This window comes from Nannospalax galili, unplaced genomic scaffold (genome assembly GCF_000622305.1).
Source record: "Nannospalax galili isolate Female #2095 unplaced genomic scaffold, S.galili_v1.0 scaffold405, whole genome shotgun sequence".
Taxonomy (NCBI): domain Eukaryota; kingdom Metazoa; phylum Chordata; class Mammalia; order Rodentia; family Spalacidae; genus Nannospalax; species Nannospalax galili.
In genome coordinates, this window is record NW_008354532.1 from 3,289,108 (window position 1) to 3,310,966 (window position 21,859).

The 21,859-nt window shown below is 44.1% G+C and overlaps 1 protein-coding gene across 7 annotated transcripts in view; it reads left to right on the top strand.

Annotated features, from left to right (window-relative positions):
• Positions 1-15,185, top strand: part of Wdfy3 (WD repeat and FYVE domain containing 3) — a 269,996-nt gene extending 254,811 nt beyond the window's left edge. For all 7 annotated transcript variants that reach the window (XM_017802846.2, XM_017802849.2, XM_029555330.1 and 4 more), the window contains 6 exons: positions 34-216; positions 2,065-2,161; positions 4,283-4,606; positions 4,908-5,019; positions 5,359-5,556; positions 12,019-15,185. In XM_017802846.2, the coding sequence (XP_017658335.1) occupies positions 34-216; positions 2,065-2,161; positions 4,283-4,606; positions 4,908-5,019; positions 5,359-5,556; positions 12,019-12,142 (1,038 nt within the window). In that variant the 3' untranslated portion in view covers positions 12,143-15,185. The remainder of the gene's footprint in view (positions 1-33; positions 217-2,064; positions 2,162-4,282; positions 4,607-4,907; positions 5,020-5,358; positions 5,557-12,018) is intronic.
• Positions 15,186-21,859: the final 6,674 nt, after the last annotated feature.

The window sequence follows — 21,859 nt, forward strand, 5'->3', positions numbered from 1 at the left end:
AAGAGAGTAACAAGCTTTCCTTTGTCTCCTCAGGGGGACATTGTGTCCTGCGCTGGCACCTACATCCACGTGTGGAGCATTAATGGGAACCCTGTTGTGAGTGTGAACACATTCACAGGCAGGAGCCAGCAGATTGTCTGCTGCTGTGTGTCAGAGATGAACGAATGGGACACACAGAATGTCATAGTGACAGGACACTCAGACGGAGTGGTCCGGGTAAGTGACCTCAGAGAAGAACCTACTAGAATATTGGCTTCTGCAGTTGAAACCTGAACCTTCTAGAGCTGCCTGAAGTTTATGGACACCTCATCAGGTTGTATTGTTTAGCAAAAACTCATTCCAGTTCACACGCGCCTTGGTGCCAGTGTGAGACATGGAACACTAGTGATTCGGCTTCTTTTCTTCCTACTAAGCAGATCTATTAGTGACCACTTGACTGTGACGTGTAAGGTCATATACACACCCATGCTATCCTGGAACTGCTAACAACTTGAACTGTGTAAATATTGGATTTTAAAGGGTAGCATAGGAAGCAGGGACAGTCTCTTCCTCACAATTGGAGCTAGAAAGTATACCTTGAGGGGCTAAGTAATTTGGATCCCTAGCACCCATGTAAAAGCAGACACAACAGCATGTATCTGTAACCCTGGGGGGAGGGGGAGGAGGAGGGGACAGGAAGATCCATGGAACTCCCTGGCTGGCCAATCTAGCTACAATCATGAGCTCCTATTCAGTGAGAGATCCTGTCTCAAAAAATAAAGTGGAAAGTGAGAAGACATCCAATGTCAGTGCATGCATGCACGTGTGCATACGCGCACACACGCACACAGATAATCATGAGGCCACAGGTCTATTCTCAGGCTGGAGCCCACATGATTTCCCCTGAAACTTCAGGGCATTGTATCTCTTTTCCCAGTTGTCTGTTGGTGGACCTTTATAGAAAAGAAAGTGAACATACTGACCTCTGTAGTCTGCTCAGATGTTTGAGTTTCTCAAGAGATTTTTTTTTTCCTTTGTGCATATATATGTGTGTGTGTGTGTGTATGTGTGTGTGTATATATATATATATAATATATATATATATATAAATGTGTGTATAGCATATATAAGGAAACTGCATGCAGGATCCCAGGGAAGGAAGGCGATAAAGGGAAAAATTAGGCTACATAGTTCTTTATTGCACATGTGTTATTTGCCAGTAACTGCCACTATCTTAAGCGCTGAAGCCACGATTTTTAATATATTTTTATAGAATTTTTGTGGATTTCATACAATACATCTTAATCATATTTAGCCCCCCCATCTGCTCCCCATAGCCCTCCTACAGGACTTCATGCATTTTGTCGTATATATTGAGGCCTGTTGAGTCAAGTTTGTGTACCCAAATGTCCCTCAGTGTGAGTTTAACCACTGGAGCCTGTTCAGCCTATCTAACATCATTCCCTTAAAGATCAACGCTCCCTCACCCAGCAGTGATCAGCCTCTACCCATTTCCCCAGTTCTTTTCTGTTTTTTGTCTGATTGAGTTTGCTGTGCTCTTTGTCAAAGCAGAGTGACTGATCACTACCCTCCTTAATCACAGCCCCAGGCTTAGAGACAGCAAGGCTGTCAGCCTACTCCATGCCATACCTTGCCTCAACCAGCAGTGCACAGGCACACCACATCCTGCATTCTTGAGGATGCAGTTCCTCCTGCTAAATCTGTAAGGCGTTGTCAAAAATGGCATAGCTCCAACTCTGAAGTTAAAAAAAACTACAAATACGCTTGTGGGTAGGGCTATATTCATGTTTGTAAGAATTGGAGAGGTTTTTGTGGGAGACAAAGGTTACTCATGTAGTTGACAGTGATTTTAAACTTTCTTGGCCACAGTCCTTTCCCTCTAGCCTGGAATAACTGCCATAGGAGGCAGCCCCACCACACTATCAAGGTCAGAAAAACTTGCTTCTATGCAGTCACAGAAACTACCTTCTGAACCTCAGGGTGCATCTTCATGAAATGATGTGTTCGCTATTTCCTTGATATGTTTCTGAAATGATGTTTATTTCCATGTTTATTTAAATGCAGTTCTGGAGAATGGAGTTTTTGCAAGTTCCTGAAACACCAGCTCCTGAGCCCGTTGAAGTCCTAGAAATGCAAGAAGACTGTTCAGAAGCACAAATAGGTACCTAGCACGTTCCAGAAATCAGCTAGTCATTTTGTTTATTTGTTTAGGTCACTGTGGAAAAACTTACACCAGATAGCCTAAACAGGAGCCCGCGTCTGGGCACTGCAAACACAATACAGCAGTCCTGCCCTTGCCTGCCGTGTCACTCCTTTGGTCAGATGTGTCAGGCTTGCCTTGACTCACCAGTGCCTTCTGTGTGGCACAGTCTTGGTTGATATCCACATCCTGCTGAGTGGTTCTTGGAGTAGTTAAGGCCTGGGCCTTGAGTTTTGAAAATACAAAGCAGATCTAGAGGGCGCAGTATTGTTTACATCAAGCGGTTCCTCCCATCAGTTCCAGGCTGCTCTGCTTAGCATGTGGGGATGCAGTGTGGATGACAGGAGGGTGCCATGCTGGTAAATTGTTTACTACAGAGGCAAGCCAAACACCAGGGTCCTCACAGCACACCCTTGTGCTCACATCTGGCATTCATTCAAATTGAAGATTGGTGGCCTGTGATCTGTTATCATTCTTAAGCACTTTAAACTTTTTCAGTGAAATAAAGAGCCAGGTGATTTCTGTCCAGGATGATTGGAGGCAGTGTCATAAAACCAGGAGAGTTCTGCCCAGTGTTGTTGATCTCCAGAGATGCTACCCTCCTTGATGTTTGGTACAAATGACTTGCTGAAAAGAACCAGAGTTTTCAGTTTGATGACCTTCAGATCAGCTCTCTATGGTTAATTTTTGTACACTGAGATTTGCATGTGACTTTGATGATACAAGGGAGCTCCTGAAGGGAAAGGCATGCTCTCCAAAGGACATAGTCACTTCCCATCTAAGCGGAAAGTGTTTACTTTCCATGTCAGGAAAAACAGATCCCACAAGCAGCACATTTTAATTCTCGTATTATGTTAAAACATGTAAATTTCTACAGACTCAACTATAACCCCAACAAAAGGTCACCTAGCATGTTGGCAGGGAGGGCATAAAATTCAGAAATTCATGTTGATTCAATAACTGGGGGTTGCCTATTATATCTCGGGCATCAGATTAAGGGATCCAATGAGAACTGGGTTATTTTCCCTTCCTTTAACAAATACAGTAGAAGGTGAGATAAATAAGCAAAATGGAAGAAGGGGTCATACTCAGGGTAGAGAGATGCTGGTATGTCATCTTTGTCCATCTGTCTTCATACGGTGGACACAGTTTGGCAGAGAGGGAAGGACCACTGAGTAGTGTACCAGGGATGAGACTTGAACCTTTACTTGGCTGAAAAGAAAGACAAGCTAGGGGCTCATTGGAGGTCAAAGACATACATAGAACAGCTTAGAATATGATTACAGGACTCTGAGATTAGTCTACTATCTTAGAAAGCATGTAAATAACATTTGTGTTCCTAAGAAACATAAATAAATAGGTATATATAATAGCTGGCACTTGAACACTTGCTATTGCCTTCTCTCCTTAATTTCCAGTTTGCACACTTTCTCACATGGATTTTTCTTTTGGGAGATGTTATTGAAAGAGATGGGAATTGATGCGAGGAAATAAAAAAGTGACAATGGGAAGAAGAAAAGATCTAAAATAAAAACTTTCATAAGACACTTTCTTGTCTTTGTAGTCATACAGTTACTGAGTGTCAAAGATGAGGTCCTGTGCTTCTGCCCCATGCTTCTGTCCCTACCTTGTAAAGAGTGTGCAGAGGTAAAGTTTAGGGTAAGAATTTCAGATACCGAGGCACAGAAGTAAGGAATTCAGAAGGGGGAAGAGATACTTTGAGTAGAAAGAATTGGGTAAAATTTTAGAGAAAGAAGTTGTGAACTTTTGCTCTGTAAGACAGATAACAGGAGTCCATGCAGGCATTGGGAAGACAGGTTCAAATAGACTTTATGGCACATGCAGAACCTGCGTGAGGAGGAGCAGGTTGCATGGAGAGCACCTGAGGATCTGGACCATGGTAGGGAGAGTAGAGTTTACATCGTACTATGAAGGATCAAATGCCAAACTAAGGATGTTCCCAGAAGTAGTATGTCAATTGTGATTGTGCCTTATATCTGATAGAAAAAAAAAAAAAGAGTAGGGACCAAGCCGAGCCTGTGATGCGTCTGCATTCTCTAATTTTCCCAATGCTTTACCCAGGGCAGCAAGCCCAAGACGAGGACAGCAGTGATTCGGAAGCAGAGGAGCAGAGCATCAGCCAGGATCCTAAGGACGCTCCCAGCCAGCCCAGCAGCACCAGCCATAGGCCCCGGGCAGCCTCCTGCCGAGCCACAGCCACCTGGTGTACAGATAGTGGCTCTGATGACTCCAGACGCTGGTCTGATCAGCTGAGTCTTGATGAGAAAGACGGCTTCATATTTGTGAACTATTCTGAGGGCCAGACCAGAGCACATCTGCAGGGCCCCCTTGCCCACCCTCACCCCAATCCCATCGAAGCACGAAATTACAGCAGATTGAAACCTGGTAATTTATAGTCTGGGGCCTGTTTCTCTCTCCTTGTGGGTATGTGACAGGTGGTATATTTGGGCTGTGGGGGCCACTTCCTTCTGGGCCCTGTCCTTGAGCAACTCTATTGCTTGAGCCACAGACAAAGGCCTCTGACTGTTCTCCTGTAGAACATATTTACAGAAGCTGACCTACAAATGTGTTTTGTTTGTTAACAAGCTGGGCATGTTTTAAAGATGAAACCTCAGACCAAAGACTACATTCATTCACACTGCTTTCCTTGGTTTAGCTTGTCGTGTCCCCTGCTTATCTACTCCAGGGTACCGGTGGGAACGCCAGCTGGTGTTCAGAAGCAAACTGACTATGCATACAGCCTTTGATCGAAGGGACAATGCACACCCAGCTGAGGTCACCGCATTGGGCGTCTCCAAGTAAGGCCAAGCCTTTTGCTGCCTGTCTCCCTTTCTGGGTCACTTGCATAACTTGGGGCCCACAGTTCAATCCAGTGGCATATGTGCTATCCTATGTAGTAGAAATCTGCCACTGTATGGATTTTTCATTTTCAACTTTAAAAATAAAATCAAAATGTCTTCTGTGTTCTTAAAAGATATAGCAAGTTTTGATCCATAGGAAATTGCAATAGAAAAGTAAATCTGGGCTCAGTTCTTTTTGTCTCTTGTATCATGCTTCCCCTAAGGGAATCAGCTCCCTATGATCAGCCCCAGCACACTCTGAACCCCACACCAAAGACCTTCTCCTGTTTTCCCCAGGGATCACAGCAGAATCCTCATTGGTGACAGTCGAGGCCGAGTGTTCAGCTGGTCTGTGAGTGACCAGCCAGGCCGTTCTGCTGCCGACCACTGGGTGAAGGATGAAGGTGGTGACAGCTGCTCAGGGTGCTCCGTGCGCTTCTCCCTTACAGAAAGACGGCACCACTGCAGGAACTGCGGCCAGCTCTTCTGCCAGAAGTAAGGCCCATGTTTTCTGAATGCCTTGGTTCCATGTGAGGGCTGCTTGATGTGCTCGGCACACGCGTTCTGCTCTGCTTTTGTGTGCTTGCTGTTGGGTGCTATTAGTGTAAACGAGTTTAAACCAGTTTTCATTTTTTCTTTGTTCTTACTACAAGCAAGAACTATTTCTATTGTAAGAAAAGTACAGAAGTAATTGTGCTTGCTTTAGAGGCACAAAGATCTGCACATCAACCGTGCATGCCAACTTTAGGTCCGCTTCACAGCTTTGCCAATCACATGCACCTTCCTTTCCCTGAGTCTGTGCTCATAGGCATGTGTGGCTCTGTACACAGTGTTTCTCAACTTTACACTGTGTGCTATTTGCACTCTTCTGTAAAGTTGCACTCAATTTTTTAAGCTGTTCATAGATAACTGTTATTCTAGTATAATTGCTTTACCTGTGTGCACCTGTTTGTATGACTATATGAGAGTTTAGTTTCCTTTTAATGACCTCTTAAGAATTCTTGGGTCTTTTTCTGTTTTGCAAATAATGCCACAGTGTGCTCCCTCTGGGTGCCCCCCTCTGCGTGCCCCCCTGTGCATGCCCCGACTAGCACACAGGCTGGATTCCCTTCGAGGAGATGGAGTGGAGCTTCAGCGCATCACTAATGACCAGAGCAGCATTGCTGCTTACGCTGCCCCAGCAGGACGGGAAACCTTCCCGACTCTGCCACGCTCAGGATCTCCAAACCTTGTTTCCTTGCCAGTCTGATGACTGCAGAAATGTGCCTTGCTGTTTTAACTTGAAAGGCTAGAGAGATTGGGTGTCACCTCATGCCATTGGCACCTGGGCTTCCTCTTGGGAATGTCTGCCATTGTCCTTGTAGGGTGGCTGTCTTGTCTTGCTCGTTTCTCCTTTTTTTTCTTTCTTCTTTCCTTGAGTTCTTCCTATACTCTGGACTCTGACCCTGTTGTACATCATGCATGTATTTCCTACAGGTCTGTGGCTTATGTCTTTGCATATGTTCTGTAGGGTACATAGGGTTTCAATTATGGTGTAGTTGCATTTATTATTATTTGTGACTTTTTTTTACGTTTTTGTGTAAGATTTTGATGTTCTAAAATCTCAAAGATATTTTCTTTAAGGTTTCTAGTTTTACTTATGTTTAGTCTTCAGTCTATTTGGAATATATGTTAGGTGTGATGAGTTAGGGGGTCTGTCTTGGCCCCAGATGAAAGCTTGTCTTCCCCTGATCTCCCTCACAGTCCTCATTTGCCCTGCCACACATAGAGAGGACCCCATGAGCACCCCACTGTAATGATTCCATGGTTACCCCACTGTAGTGATCCCAGGGGCACCCCACTGTAGTGATCCCAGGGCATCCCACTGTATTGATCCCATGGGCACCCCACTGTAATGATCCCAGGGGCACCCCACTGTAGTGATCCCAGGGGCACCCCAATGTAATGATCCCAGGGGTACCCCACTGTAGTGATCCCAGGGGCACCCCACTGTAATGATCCCATGGGCACCCCACTGTAGTGATCCCAGGGGCGCCCCACCGTAATGATCCCAGGGGCACCCCACTCTAGTGATCCCAGGGGTGCCCCACTGTAGTGATCCCAGGGGCACCCCAATGTAATGATCCCAGGGGCACCCCACTGTAGTGATCCCAGGGGTGCCCCACTGTAGTGATCCCAGGGGCACCCCACTGTAGTGATCCCATGTCACCCAACTGTAGTGATCCCATGGCACCCCACTGTAGTGATCCCATGGCACCCCACTCTAATGATCTCATCACACCCCAATGTAATGCTTCTGTTGCCTCACTCTGCAAATGCTCTCACAGAAAACACATTGTTCCCAAACTGTATAGTCCTTTCTGAGTTAAGTACTGAGGTTTTCTAGGCAGCAGGGTTACTTTTAAGGAGGTGGCCTTTCTGCTGACTCTGATCATGTTTGTTGCTAGCTCAGGTAAGTTACTGAACCTCTCAGCTTGTTTCTTCATGGGTAAATGGATGATGGCACCTTGCCTTGTAGTCCTGTTGAGAGAACTAAATGTTTCCAAGTACAGAGACAGAGGATAGATGTGAGGTTTGGTTTAAGAGTGTTTTAAATATTTTTTTTTCCTTAAATCTTTTTTCTAAGCAGGCCAATTCAAGATGAGGTATCAGGGATGCCCTTGCCAGGATCCCTGACTGCGGCTTCCGTGAGGTCAGCAGAGGATGCTGTAGTGTGGCTCTGTGGTTTTAGAAGCCAGCACTACAAACAGTGGTCTCATAATTGGCTGTGGTCAGCACCCCAATGTGCACTGCCATATATCTGTTCTTTGCAGTGTTGTATTGTCAAAATGCTATTTAGGTATAGGTAATTCTCTAAGTTATTCATTGCTCTATCAAACGTGAGGGTAGAGTCTCTTTGGAGTACTGACCCAGAAGAGACTGTTGGTGCTGAATCAGGTCCACAAGGAAGCTGGGTGGTGGGTGCAGCGTGGCCCATGGTCCTGTGTCCCTCAACTACTGAGAGACCTGCCAGCACTCCTGAGCATCTCCATAAAAATCCAGTAGGCAGTCCAGTAAACCTCTAAGCTGGGAGCATTTGGTTTATTCTCTGAACACTTCAGTTAATAGATTAAGTATAAATCTGCATTTCCGTCTTGTAAAGATCCAGACTGAAAGTGATTTAATGCCATGCCCAGCACTGTTTCCTGCTTTACTCCACAAATAGAAGCTTGAGGTACTTGTTAAAGAATATGAACATATCTTAAGTATAGTCTGCATGAAACAGTTGTATCATGATAAGTAGAAATGAGAGTGCTTGGACTTAAGAAGAGGTGCCAAAGAACCAGTTTTTAGGAAATGACTGCTGTCCTGGGAGTGCAGTCTGCTGGGAAGCCCTGGCCCACATGCCCGGGGCTCTAATATTCCTGTGAGGCCCCACAGTCTCCCGGTACCATGAAGCAAGAAAAAGGAAACGATCAAAGAGATTATCAAAATGGTCAAAAGGCAGAAGAACTAGTTTGGAAGCCAAAGTGTCCCTTTAATGGCCAGTGACTGAACACCAAAATGGCTGAATAGAGCCATCCAGCATTTACCTGCTTCTCCACAAAGAAGACCCTAGGCAGCAGGTATAGAGCTGTGTATTGAGGTGAGTGGTTGGGGTGAACACTGGAAATAAATAGAAAAGAAGCAGAAACCTTGTAAAACCTAAAGATCTGTAGCAATGAGAGGACTGGCATATCCCAGCACCTGCCGCCCTGTTGTATAGCCAGGAAAACAGACATCTCCCCTCCCCTGAAAGGTGAAGGAGAGCCTCAACAGACTATCAGCACAGACACTGACAATCCTATCTGTTGGAAATCTGCACAGCCTGCCACTGGAAAAGAAATTCACTTCATTTCCCAGTGAACGTCCAGGATGCTATAGCCAGGAGCCATCTTGAGAAGAGACGTATTGTGAATCTGGACTGCTCCAAGGTCAGAATGCCCTGAATACTCCCATGAGACCCCACAGACACTTCAGTAATGCCATCAAGGATGGTGGAGCCTGCCCTCAGGGCCGTGACCAGTTGTGAGTTGGTTTTAAACAGGCCAGAACTGAAGGCTATTACCCACTGAAATCCAATCCCCACCAACATTGCACATGCGCCCCTGTTACTACCAAGGCAAGGAAAGAACTCTGTGGTTCCACTGTTCATACACAGTGGCGCTCCAGGGAAGGTTGTAAGCAGTTCCACAGGTCCTGCTGTGGGCAGGCCACTGGAGCACGGATCATAAGTCTGAAGAAGAACTCTGCCTGAGGACATCTACCGTTTACTCTCATGCAATCCCACTAGCACTTCCACTAAAAGCATCGGGAGGAGAGAAGCTTTGGGACCATCACCCCATCCCCAGACATGTACGGGTTGGGGAGGAGAGTTTGAAGTCCTTCTTTGTGCAGGTATGACTACAGGAGCCGCAGACAGGAACAACATAGCTCCTGCTGTCCCCACGGCTGTGTGGTCCCCACCATAGGTCCTGGAAACATACACATTATCTGATCATGTACTGCAGACAAAAGTGGGCATGAGTACCCTAGGGTGGTGATCCCCACCCTTGCCTCTTCCTTTGAAACACTTGTCTAGTCAGAGGACAAGTGCTTTAGGACCCTCAAGACCACTGGTGCAGCTAGTGACAGAGACCCTTAAAATGGTAATTTCGGCATCAGAAGTGCCCGAGGAAACCTCCATCACCCACTAGCAGCCACCACACCACCACAGGAGTAGCCACAGGGCCTGCACCCCACACTACCACCTGCTCTACACCTGCCTGCATTGCTACAGTATCCTCATATTCCACGACCCACAGACACAGTGGGTCTCTCCAACTTCTCTCCACTAGGCACTGGGCCCAGACTCAATAATCTCAGCCAGAGAAGCCACAGGAAGATTACGCTATGACAGTGATCTGGAAATAAACTCAACATTGCAAGATTAACTGATGCAAAACACATCCTTAAGATTTCTCCTAAGAAGGCCGTCCTTATAAAAATAATAGAGGCATTCGCTCCATGAGATGCACAGATCTCTAGGAACACAAGATATATGAAAGATCAAGGTAACATGACATTTCCCCAACAGCGTAACTCTGTAGTAACCAATTCCAAAGATATCAATGTGAATGAAATGCCTGTTAAAGAAGTCAGAAGAATCATGAAACCAATGCCATTCACAATAGCCACAAAATAAATATATGTATATCTGTATATACTACCAAGGAATTAACTAAGGAAGTAACAGACTGGCTAGGAAAATGGTTCAGTTGGTAAAGTGCTTTCCATGTAACCTGAGGACCTGAATTAGATCCCCAGCACCCAGTGTACAAAGCTGAGCATGGTGGTACAGGCCTGTAATCCTCATTAGGAAGCCAGCCAGCCAGCTAGCCTAAATCAGTGAGCCCCAGGTCCCAGTGAATGTCCTTGTCTCAAAAAACCAGGTAGATGGCTCCAGTGGAAATTCCAAGTGGAACAACACCCAAGGTTGACCTCTGGTCACCACAAGTACCCAAACACACATGTGAACATACAATCCCACAGGTTCATGCACACACGTACACATGCAAAAGGAAGTAAAAGGCATCTACAATAAAAATTACAAACCACTAAAGAAAGAAGTTAAAGAAGGCACTGAGAGGTTGGAAGCCTTCCCACTTCACAGACTAGAGAAATTAATATTGTTAAAATGCCCATGCTACCCAAAGTAATCTACAGATTCATTATGACCCCCATTGAAATACCAGTGGCTCTTCCCAGAACTAAGGAAAGCAAGCCTCAAATTTATATGAGAAAACAAAAGAACTCAATCATAACAAACATTCTGTCAGTGGCACGGCAGTGACAGAAGCAAACAGGCAGGCCCGTGAACAATGTGGAATATAGAAGTTGGCCCCAGGCCTGAAGCAAGCTGACAAGTTGCCAGAAGCATAAGCTGAAGACAGCACAACCTTTCAACACTGGTGTTTCAAAAACCAGATAACCAGACGCAGAAGGCTGAAAGACAGCCCTCTGTCACACCATACAAAAGTCATCTCAAATGATCAAGACTTAAGACCTGAAACTCTGAAACTATTAGAGGAAGAACAGAAAAACAAGTATATCCCAGTCATATATGGAAAGTTAGAAGAAACCTTGGCCTGAGAGCAGTGTGGTGATGATGGGGTATTGGTTAAGGTCCCGGAGGTGGGGCACAGGGATGGGAAGGGAGGGTGATATGATCAGTCATGCTGTATGTCACTGTGAAAACCACTAATATATAATTTATATATATATATATATACATACATTAATAAAGGTAGAAATAAAGTGAGCACTGGGTAAGTCTCAACACCAAAACAAAGAAATTAATATGTGGGTATTAGAATAAGATGGGCATTGAATCTTCTTCTGATTTCAAAGAAGAAAAAGTTGAACTCTAAGACAAAATTTGGTGCTCCTGCCAAACACACAGACCAGGAAACCAGGGAGATTCCTCAGTGAGACTGTGGAGGTCGGAGGACAACTTGCAGGAGTTGGTTCTCAACTTCTACTGTGTGGGCCTCAGGGATCAAACTCAGCGCATCAGCCTTGATGGCAGCCTCCTCTACTCACTGAGCCTTCTCACCAGCCCTGAGGCAGTGATTAAGTCTGTTTAAAGCTCGAGGTGGCGGTGACGGCGGCTGCTGCTGCTTTTCGGCCTCAGCTGTGCAGACCTTGGCCTCATGGGAAGGGAAATGCTCACTTTTTGTTGTTGTTGTTTTTCTACTTTTTCTTTGGTCAAATAAGTGTCCTCCCTGGCATCTTCAGGAGCTGCTGATACAGAGTTCCTTTGGTTCTTGATCTGCAGTGTGAGTAACCAACCAGCACGGCCTTGGGCATTGGCACCATGTGCCAGCTTTCTAGTGTGGTTTTACATTGTGACTACTCACAGACAGGAGCCATAACCAACCTATTTTTCCTTTCCTTTAGGTGCAGTCGATTTCAGTCAGAAATCAAACGCTTGAAAATCTCATCCCCAGTGCGCGTCTGTCAGAACTGCTATTATAATTTACAGCATGAGAGGGGGTCAGAAGATGGACCTCGAAACTGTTGAAGGCTGTGCAAACTGACAGAGACCATGGTCTGGGGAGCACTTCCTGGTCCCGTCGCAGCTCAGAAGGCATAGAAGCCGTCTCCGTTTACACATCTCTTCACACTATGTGTTTGAAGTGTTGAATTCAAACGGATCATTGGATCACGGGTTCAGAGGACAGTGACTGGCAGGTGGTTTTCAGGAGCGTTTAAGTACCTGAGTCGCCCTGTAACAGTAGCCGTCTCCAAGAGCAAACTTCTTGCTCCTTACCTGTCCTTCCCTAAATCTCATTTTTATAGCGCTACTCATCCTTATTTGGAAAAACAAAGAAAAACAAAAAGGCTTCTAGAAAATGGTTGTAAATCTGACTTCTTTGCAAGTAACTCTGTATATTGTAAATAGGTATAAAGGCCTTTTTTTTCTAAATAAGGACCTAATTGCCTGTAACATGAGACTTCAAACTAAACCACTAACTCAATGAACTACTTAAGGTTTATGTAACACCTCTCCAGTATAAATATGTTTTTTTTTTAATCCTCAAAGACATCTTCTGTAATATTTTTTTCCTTTTCCAACCTAGACTGTGTGCCTGATATCATTTTTTTCAAGTTGCCCACAGTATCTCCACTTAAGCTAGGCTAGTAACCAAAATGTGGACCTTTAGGATCCAGTGTGGGAGAGAAGACAGCTGGCTGGTCATCAGGTAACCTGGAAACACCTGGGCATCCTGTTCCTCGCCAGTTCAGTTGCGCTTATGTGGCAGGCCCCCTTAAACTAACCTCAGGCCATGTGGTCTGACCACGTTAGTGTAGGATAAAGGGGATCAGACGACCGTATCAGGCAGGACATAGTCTTGCCTTAGCTAATGGAAATCTATTTGCATGTAACCCCAGATTAGCTTCTCTTGCATAGAACATAACACGAATGTGTCTTTGCAGACACTAATGTTCTATATAGCTTATTTTCAAAATTAAAAAAAAAGGTGAAAAAAAGTGTACAGAATTAACATTTAAACCTTGTTGTAAAATTGGATCATGTCGGAACTGCTTAAAATTAACCTTTACCATTTAATGCCATCTACCTGAAAACGGTGAGATTTATACTGTATTGATGTCTATTTTTTTGGTTTTGCTATGAATATAATTACAGTATTTTAATATTTAGTTATTTAATTTGTTCTACTAGTTGGATACAGAACACACAAATTCAGAAGGGTTAAAGCTGGTGGGGGCTAAGAGATTAGTTTATAGAAAAATGGCTTTGGTGGTGGGATTTTTTTAAATGTGTGTTATGTACATAAATATAAATATATGTATATGAAATCAAATAATTAATCTAGATTTTAACATTTTCAGATACTTAGTGCTAATATTATGAACAATTCTAAAAGCCCTGTGATTTGAACAACGTAGGATCATGAATGGCCCAAGGAAGGAAGGACAGGCCTTCACACCTTCACAGAGGTATCACGCAAAGGACAGTGGCTTTGGCTTTCCCAACGTTCCATCCTTAGGCCCTGGTGACAGGCACACTTATGCACTAAAATGCACATATATGCACCTGTGTTCAGAAATAGGCATTTGGTACAATAATGATCTTGTACCTGATGGGCTGAAACCAGCTTAAGAACATATGTGTTCTTCCTGATAACTAGGTCTCCAAGAGAAAATGTAAAGGCTGCGTTAGTGCCTTATGCTACTAAATTTCAACCTTTATTTACCTAGGTTTGAGCCTCTGGTCTATTTATGATACATATCAAAGTTGATTCAAATACTTCCATTTCTAAAAAGTTCAAATACACTTGTGAATAAAAGGATTATTGGCATTAATACTCTCACTTGAAGAACAGTTGTGTGGTTTTCCTTTCTGTGCCTCACTCCTCGCCCTCTCCCATCACCATCTTCTCCAACTCTAGAAACGATGCTGGTGTTCACCAGCTGCAGAGACTGTGCTTTCACACAGTGGTGGGCTGGCCCTGTCTGCCCCTCTGGATGCACTGTAGCAGTGTTATTCTACACTTTTTCAAAGAGGTGTCCTCCTTTTGTCCATGAACCATGTTTACCCATACCTGATGACAGAGGTGTTCCTTAAAGACTTGAATATAGGAATGTGTGTGTGGTCTCTTAAAGGTTATTCCTCTGTATAATCTCAAGTCCTTTGGGATAAATACACTTAAACTTTCCAACACAACTTCCATAACTAGCAGGTGGAAACCAAACCCCTCAAGATAGTATTTCCTCTGGCAGCTGGTGCTGTGGGCAACTGTTTTGTTCCATCAGGTTTTCTTCTCTTTCCTTTTTGCTTCTACTGCAGAAATCACAGACTCACTCACGGAGAGCAGTGTACTCACGGACATTAGCTCATGGTTTCTCTGGGCATCTTTCTATGTTCCATGTCAGTTTGTTCACCAACATCCACTCTCACCATGTTGTCCACCTTTCTGTGGTCTGTATTTTTCTGAGTACCTCACAGGGCTCCAGCCTGATCTTTGTAGCTTGTCTGTACATCCTTCTGCCCATGCATCCACCCATGTGCTCTAACATTCGTGTGTAGTGTGCAAGTGTAACGTCATGCTTTTGAAGCGAGATAGCTGCCTAAAGCAGCCAACCATCCGGATAATAGCAAAACACTCTAGATAAGTTATTTTGCACTTTCTTATGTATAAAGTTGGTAGAAACTTATTTTTGCTTTGTATCATTTAAATACATTTTGTTTTAGTAAATGAACTGTGTATAAAATATTTATGCTGTTAAAACTGTTTTTAGAAAGTATTTTTAATTTCAGCAAGTTTGGTTACTTGTTGCATGACCATTAACACAGCTGACTTTTTGTGTCAGTGCAATGTATATTTTTGTCCTGTTAGTAACTTGTAAACCCTAGTAATGGCCAATTATTTGTACAGCAACAGAAGTAAATTGATGATACTGGCTAAGACTGGATTGATTGTGGACTTTTGTATTATATTGCAGAACACAATATCTGTTTCTTTGGTGGTTATGTAAAAGGCCTGAAGAATTCCTATCTAGTGTGCAATCTGTGATACTGAATGTTCATTGTATATCTGTCTCTGATGCAAAAAGGTAGAGTAACACAAATACAATACATGATTAAATGCAATAGTCCAGGTACTTAACGTATTTTTTTTTCATTTTAAATAAATACCTACTATTTACCACAAATTTTTTTTAATTGTTTTCAAAGTCAGTTTTTCAGGGAAGGAAAACAAAACTGATATCTAATAACTCTCTAAGTTTGTGATATGTTCCCCTGGTTGTGAATATTTCTTTCATCTCTGCTGAAGAGATGGCTCTTAGGCTCATAGTTCAAGTCTGACCCATCCTTACAAACCAGGCTTCCTACATTCCAAACTCCCCCAACGATGCTGGATCCCCAGGCTGGTGACTGTGTCAGGGTGGCAGTAAGGAGAGGCTCCTGGGAGACATGCCCTCAAATTTGAAGGGGCCTATCAAAAAAAAACCTTTTTGCATGGTTTGGTTCTCTTGCTGATCCTTCCATCATACTATGAAAAGCCACTGTGCATGTGTGTATGCGCACATGTATGTCTCCCACCCCGTCCATCTTCTGCAAGTCCAGTGGCTGCTGTGAGCAGCTGGTCTTTCCAGCTCAGCCTACTGGACTCAGTAGACTAGTAGACTTCAGACTACTAAAACTCACAATTTTTTTTTTTTTTTTTTAGCTATTTGGCTTTCAGATAGCTTTCCCAGCAAAGGAAGATGTTGGAAGTACTTCTAAGTTTATCTACAGTGTTTCAGTTATTTCTTTTTTTATAAAATATTTCTCCGGAAGTTCTTGACCCCAGCCCTCCAACCCATCCCTTCCACTTTTTTTCAGAAGAGAGCCTATCAGCCAGGTTCAGAGGAGCTGCTTTTTCATTCCTTTTATTATTATGTGTATTTATTAACTTATTTTTGTGTATGTGTGTGTGCCACACACATGTGCACATGCCATGGAATGTATGTGGAGGTCAGAGGACAGCTTGTGGGGGTTGCTTCTCTCCTTCAACCATATGGATCCCAGGACTCAAACTCAGGTCAAGTTTGGCAGGAAGCACCTTTCCTGCTGAACTATCTTGCCAGCCCTACTTTTCCTTTCTCTAAAGATAACTAAGTTTATTTTAAGCTTGAGCAGTCAAATCTTAAATTTGAAGATATTATGATTATTCCAAATGATGCCTCAGTACAACTTGACTGTAGTGACAAGACAGAGGAGTCAGTCGCCTCCAAAGGGCAGCAATTTAGAAATAAAATGAAAAGTAAGAATGCTAAAGGCAGTTCCCATGGCTCCACACCTCGGTCATCAGTTCCAACAGCCTTCAGAAGGCTGCAGTCAGTGGGCCACTGCTGAATTCACAAATGCAAGTGTTCTTTTAGAGAGTAAATAAACGTACATTGATCGTCAGTCAGTCCCTTTCCCACCATTTGCCTCTCATTTTCAACAAAATTTCCTCCCCAAGCCTCCTGTTCACCAATTTGAACAGCAGAGAGGCAGCTGGTGGCACTGGCCCAACGCTGCCTTAGTTTGTTGGCTTTATAAGTGCTCTCATTTTCCACTTTTCATATTTTGGGGCAGGGGTTGTTGTGAAGTCTCTGTTGTTTGGTTTGGTCAGCTTGTTTGTTTAGATTTATTTTATTTTTGTTGGAGATGAGACCCAAGCCAAGCCTACACACTCAGAGCTAGTGTAATGTTCTAGAAAGGCCTGGAATAGGAATCAAGGTGGAGACCACAGTTCTAACCAGCTGGGAGATTCACGAGTCTTCTACACCTGTCTCTACAGTCAGTTCCCACCTGTCAGCATGGGAAACGGAAACAAAACTGCTTTAGACTTTTTGGTCTTAAGATTTGTCCTCAAACAGCTTTTCTTCATACAGCTTTTATATATCAATGCGTGAGGTGGTATAAAAGCTGATGTGTAAAAAATATAATAATTCATTTTCATTTAAAATGATAAAACCATGTCAATAAATTACATGTCTCTATAATAATTGCTTTTCCAAACTAAGAACCAAGGGAAAGGCTAGGCACAGTGGTGAACACCTCTAATCCCAGCACTGGTAGGGCAAAGAGAAGAGGATGCTGAGGCCTCGCTGGGTGGCCAGTCTAATCAAATCGGCAAACTTCAGGTTCAGTGAGAGATTCTGTCTCAAAAAAATAAGGTGGAGGGTGACTGAGGAAGACACCAATGTCTACTTTTGGCTCCATTCCCAAGTACACATACCCCCACACAAACACACAAAATAGAATTGTTTCTATTTTTATTTTTTAAATATTATTTTTATGTGTATGAGTGTGTTGCCTGCATGTGTGTGAGTGCGCCCATGTTGTGCATTGCTGTGGAGGTCAGAAGAGGGCTTCTGATTCCCCTGGAACTGGAGTTAAGGATGGTTTGTAGCCGCCATGTGGGTGCTGGGAATTGAACCCGGGTCCTCTGCAAGAGCAGAACCATCTCTCTAGGCCCTATTTTATTTTTTAAAAGATTTTATTTATGTGCATGTAATCTGTGTGTATGCACCATGTATGTAGATGCCAAAAGAGAGTGTGTCAGATCATCCAGAGCTGGAGTTACAGGCAGTTGTGAAGCACCTGATATGGGTGCTGAGAACCAAACCCGGGTCCTCTGGAAGAGCAGCAAGCACTCTTAACCACTGAGCCATCTCTCCAGCTTTTTTATTGCATTTTTATTGTGTGGACATGTGCACATGCACATACCATAGTGTGCATGTGGGGTAAGAGAAAAGTTTGTGGGAATCAGTTCTCTCCTTCTATGTGGGTCCCTGGGATTGAGCTTGGGTTGTTGGGCTTGTTAGCAAGTGCCTTTTCCTACTGAGCCATCTCTCAGGCTCAGTTAGCTTATAGTTACACGCATTTCTTTTGTGTCTAGCTTAATAGAAGACAGATCTCCCTCTGTGTTCAGTCTGCTCTGGAGCTCCATTTCACTAAGTGAATGAAAATCCTGAGTACCATAAGGAGGGATATCGTCATAGCCTTTTCAAATAATTGTTTAATAATTTTAAGTTTCTTCATACATAAGGTTTTTATTTTTTGGGTAGGGTTATTTGTATGTATGAGAGAGAGAACTATGTGTGTATGCATGGTTATGTGTGCATGTGTGTGTGAGGATGTGCCCATGTGGAGGTCCAGAGGTCAACTGTTGTGTTCCATATTTATATTTAAATTTTTTACATTTACTTATTTTGTGCGTGTACACACATGTGAATGCATGTGTGTCATGACACGTGGAAGTCAGAGGACAACTTGCAGTAACCTGTTTTGTCCTTCCACAGTGTGGGTTCAGGTCAGTGAACATGTTTAACCACTGAGCTATCTTGCCAGCTACTCCACCTTAGCTTTTGTGACAGCATCTCTCACTAAACCTGGTGCTCACCAATTACCTAGACTGGCTGGCCAGAAAGCTATGGGAAGCTACCTATCTCTGCCTGTCCAGTGTTGGGGTCACAGATATGTACAACCAAGCCCGACTTTTTGCATGAACACTGGGGATCATAGTCCAGGTCCTCATACTGGCATGGAAGGCACTTTACCCACTGAGCTATCTCCCAGTCCCCATTGGTTGTTTTATATAGGGTCCAGGCTAGGCCCCAACTCACAACAATCTTCCAGCCTCAGCAATCACAAATGTGTGCCACCATGCTGGGCCTTAGGCTAAGGTTCTTGAGGTCTTGAAGGTCGAGTACTATAGAGAATCTGCAACTGTAGCAATGAAGCTTTTGTAAAATCCACTGCTTCATCTTACACTCTATGTCTCTTCTCCGTCCATGCTCTCAAAGCTTCATGCACTGGTGACAAAGGCCAGAGGCTACTGTCATAGTGAACCAAGCTCTGTTGCTGCGGCAGAACTTCCAGAATGCTGACATTCCACTACATGGTATCCCAAAAGGCACGTTGTCATGTTAACAAATTATTGCCAGCAGCACAAGAAGTGTTGCTGTATGTAGTGGATCCTTGCGTTCCCAAAATTCTCATTTCTGCTTCAAACCTAAAAATGTTAGCATTGGCAATCAATATTATCTCCTGTTCTCTTCGAAGTAGTAGGCTCACCTTTTAATTGCCAAGAACACATCTGCTTTCTGAGTAAAAACCATGTTCTGCAACGGAACTGGCTGGTCACCTCACCACACATTGCAGGAGCTTCTCAGGGTGGCTGAGGTGCTCCCATGGGCAGGTGCTCCCATGGGCAGGTGCTCAGAAGGATTCCTCATTGGGTGTCACTAGTTAAAGGTCAAGACTGAATGAAAGTCCCCATTTTACAGCTTCTCCAAGGCTATTCTCCAGTGAAGTGGCACTTTGTTTTTGTTTTTTGTCTTTTTTTGGTCTTTTTAAGACAGGGTCTCCCTGTAGCCCCAGCTGTCCTGGAACTCACTATGTAGACCAGGCTGGCCTTGAACTCACAGAGATCCGCCTGCCTCTGCCTCCTGAGTGCTGGGATTAAAGGTGTGTTCCACACCTGGCGGCACTTGTTTTTTATTGGCAGTGTTTGGTGGTGCAGAGCATGAGAACTTCTATGTTCAGTGCCACTATATTGATGCATACAGTGATTCCCGAAGCTCCCTCCACCACTCCTGCAGCACAGTACACACAGAGATGTAGTAATAAGAACAAATCAGACTTTATTATTATGAGAAAAGTCTTCATGCAAACCTACTAGAAAAGGTCTCTGGACTCCTAGGGGTGGAGACTTTGAGAACTACTAATCCAAGGACAAGAAGCATAAGGTGCTGCCCACATTGTGAAGAAGCATGCATTCAACCCCATTTGGCAACCAGGTTACTAATCAGACTACAGAACATTCACCAGACTCCCATGTTACTTGCCAAGTGCAAGACAAGCCCCCATCACCTTGGACTGGGTATTGGCAGCTATTCAAACACCTCTTTTACAGGTCAAGAAACACAAAGAGCACATTTCAGAAGTGTTCAGGTATCTAACAAGGACTTTTAAAAATCACATTATTATTCTAGTCAAGACTAAAAGTTTTTGTTTTTGAGACAGGGTCTCCCTATAGCCCCAGCTGGCCAGGAACTTGATATGTAGACGAGGCTGGCATCCATCTCACCCTTCACCTGCTTCTGCCTGCAGAGTGCTGGGATTGAAGACATGCCACCATACCTGGCTAAGACTAAAATTTTGATGATGTATAACTATTAATGCTACACTTTTAATACTACGTGAATCTCTCACCAGTATAGTATGCTGGTCAGTCTGAGATCTAAGTTTCTGTTCTGTCACTTGGGTGAATGACTTCACCTTTCCCTATCTAAGTTTCTTAATATTGGGACATCTGCCCACAAGGAAGTGTTATAAAGCTTATGTATTTGGTAGGTACAGAGGAAAGGTAGTGCTGACATGTATATTCTCAACACAAGTTAATATGGAAATTGGCAAGAGATGATGTGTTGCGCCCACCCTGGCCAGCAAGGAAGACACAACCTCCGGTTCCTTTAAGAGATGATGTGCTGAAATATAAGAAAACTAAAGCAAGCCAACGGGGAGCTGATCTTCAATCTGATTCACAGAGGATGGAGTGGTAGGACAGACCAGCTCTTAGAAGGCAAAGCCCAAGGCCTCCCTCGGCTCTCAGAGTATCTACTGTTCTTGAAGCCTGTTGCTTACGTAGAACTCAGCTATTCCAAAGCTCCCTCGCTCCTCCATCCATGCCCTTCACACAGCCCCCAGCTTGCATTTCCCAATGTCTTTTTTTATGACTGTGGTGAAAGTATACGTATTAGTTACTTTTCTATTGCTATGATATAAACACTGACTAAAGGAACTTATAAAAGGAAGAGCTTATTTGAGCTTATGGTCCCAAAGGGGCAAGAGTCCATCATGGTGGGGAGGCATGGTGGCAGAGGTGGCTGGAGGAGGAGCAGAAACTAAGCTCTCACATCTTCAAGCAGGCTCAGGAAGCAAGAGAGAAACTCAAATCTAGCAAGAATCAAAAGAACTCACTCCTCCAGCATAGCCATACCTTCTAAGACCTCCCCAAACAGCTTCACCAACTGGGAACAAAATGTCCAAACACTTGGAGCCTACAGGGGACATTCTCATTCAAGCTATCACAGTATACTTGGGTGGTTACTGCAGTATCATCCAGCATAATCAAGCCAAGCCTTATCAAGCAGATAAAATGAAATTCAGCCTTGACCTTTGCCCAGGATAGCTTTAGTGTCAACTTGACACACCTGGGTTGAGGGAGCCTCAATTGGGGAATTTCCTCTATTGGACTGGCCTGCAGCCATGTCTGAGGGGCATCTTCTTGATGAGTGATGTGGGAGGGCCCAGCCAACTGTGGGTGGTACCACCCCTGGGCAGGTAGGCCTGTGTTGCATAAGAAAGCAGGCTGAGCAGGGCCAAGGGAGCAAGCCAGTAAGCCGTGTTCCCCCATGGCCTGTGTGCTCCAGCTCCTGCTTCCAGGTTCCTGCCCTGAGTTCCTACCTTGGGCTCCCTGATGAACTGTGACCTGGGAGATGTAAGATAAATAAACCCTTTCCTCCCCAAGTTGGTATTGGTCAGTGTTTTGTCACAGCAGTGAAGAACAAACTAGGACAGTAATTGATACCAGAGAGTGGGATATTGCTGTGACAGACCTGACCTTGGTGTTTTGAGGAGGACTGAGGAAGTGTTTGGAACTTTGGGCTGGAAAAGCCATTGTGTGCTCAGAGTTTGTTGCTGTGGAGCTTGGAACAGTTATGCTGAAAGAGT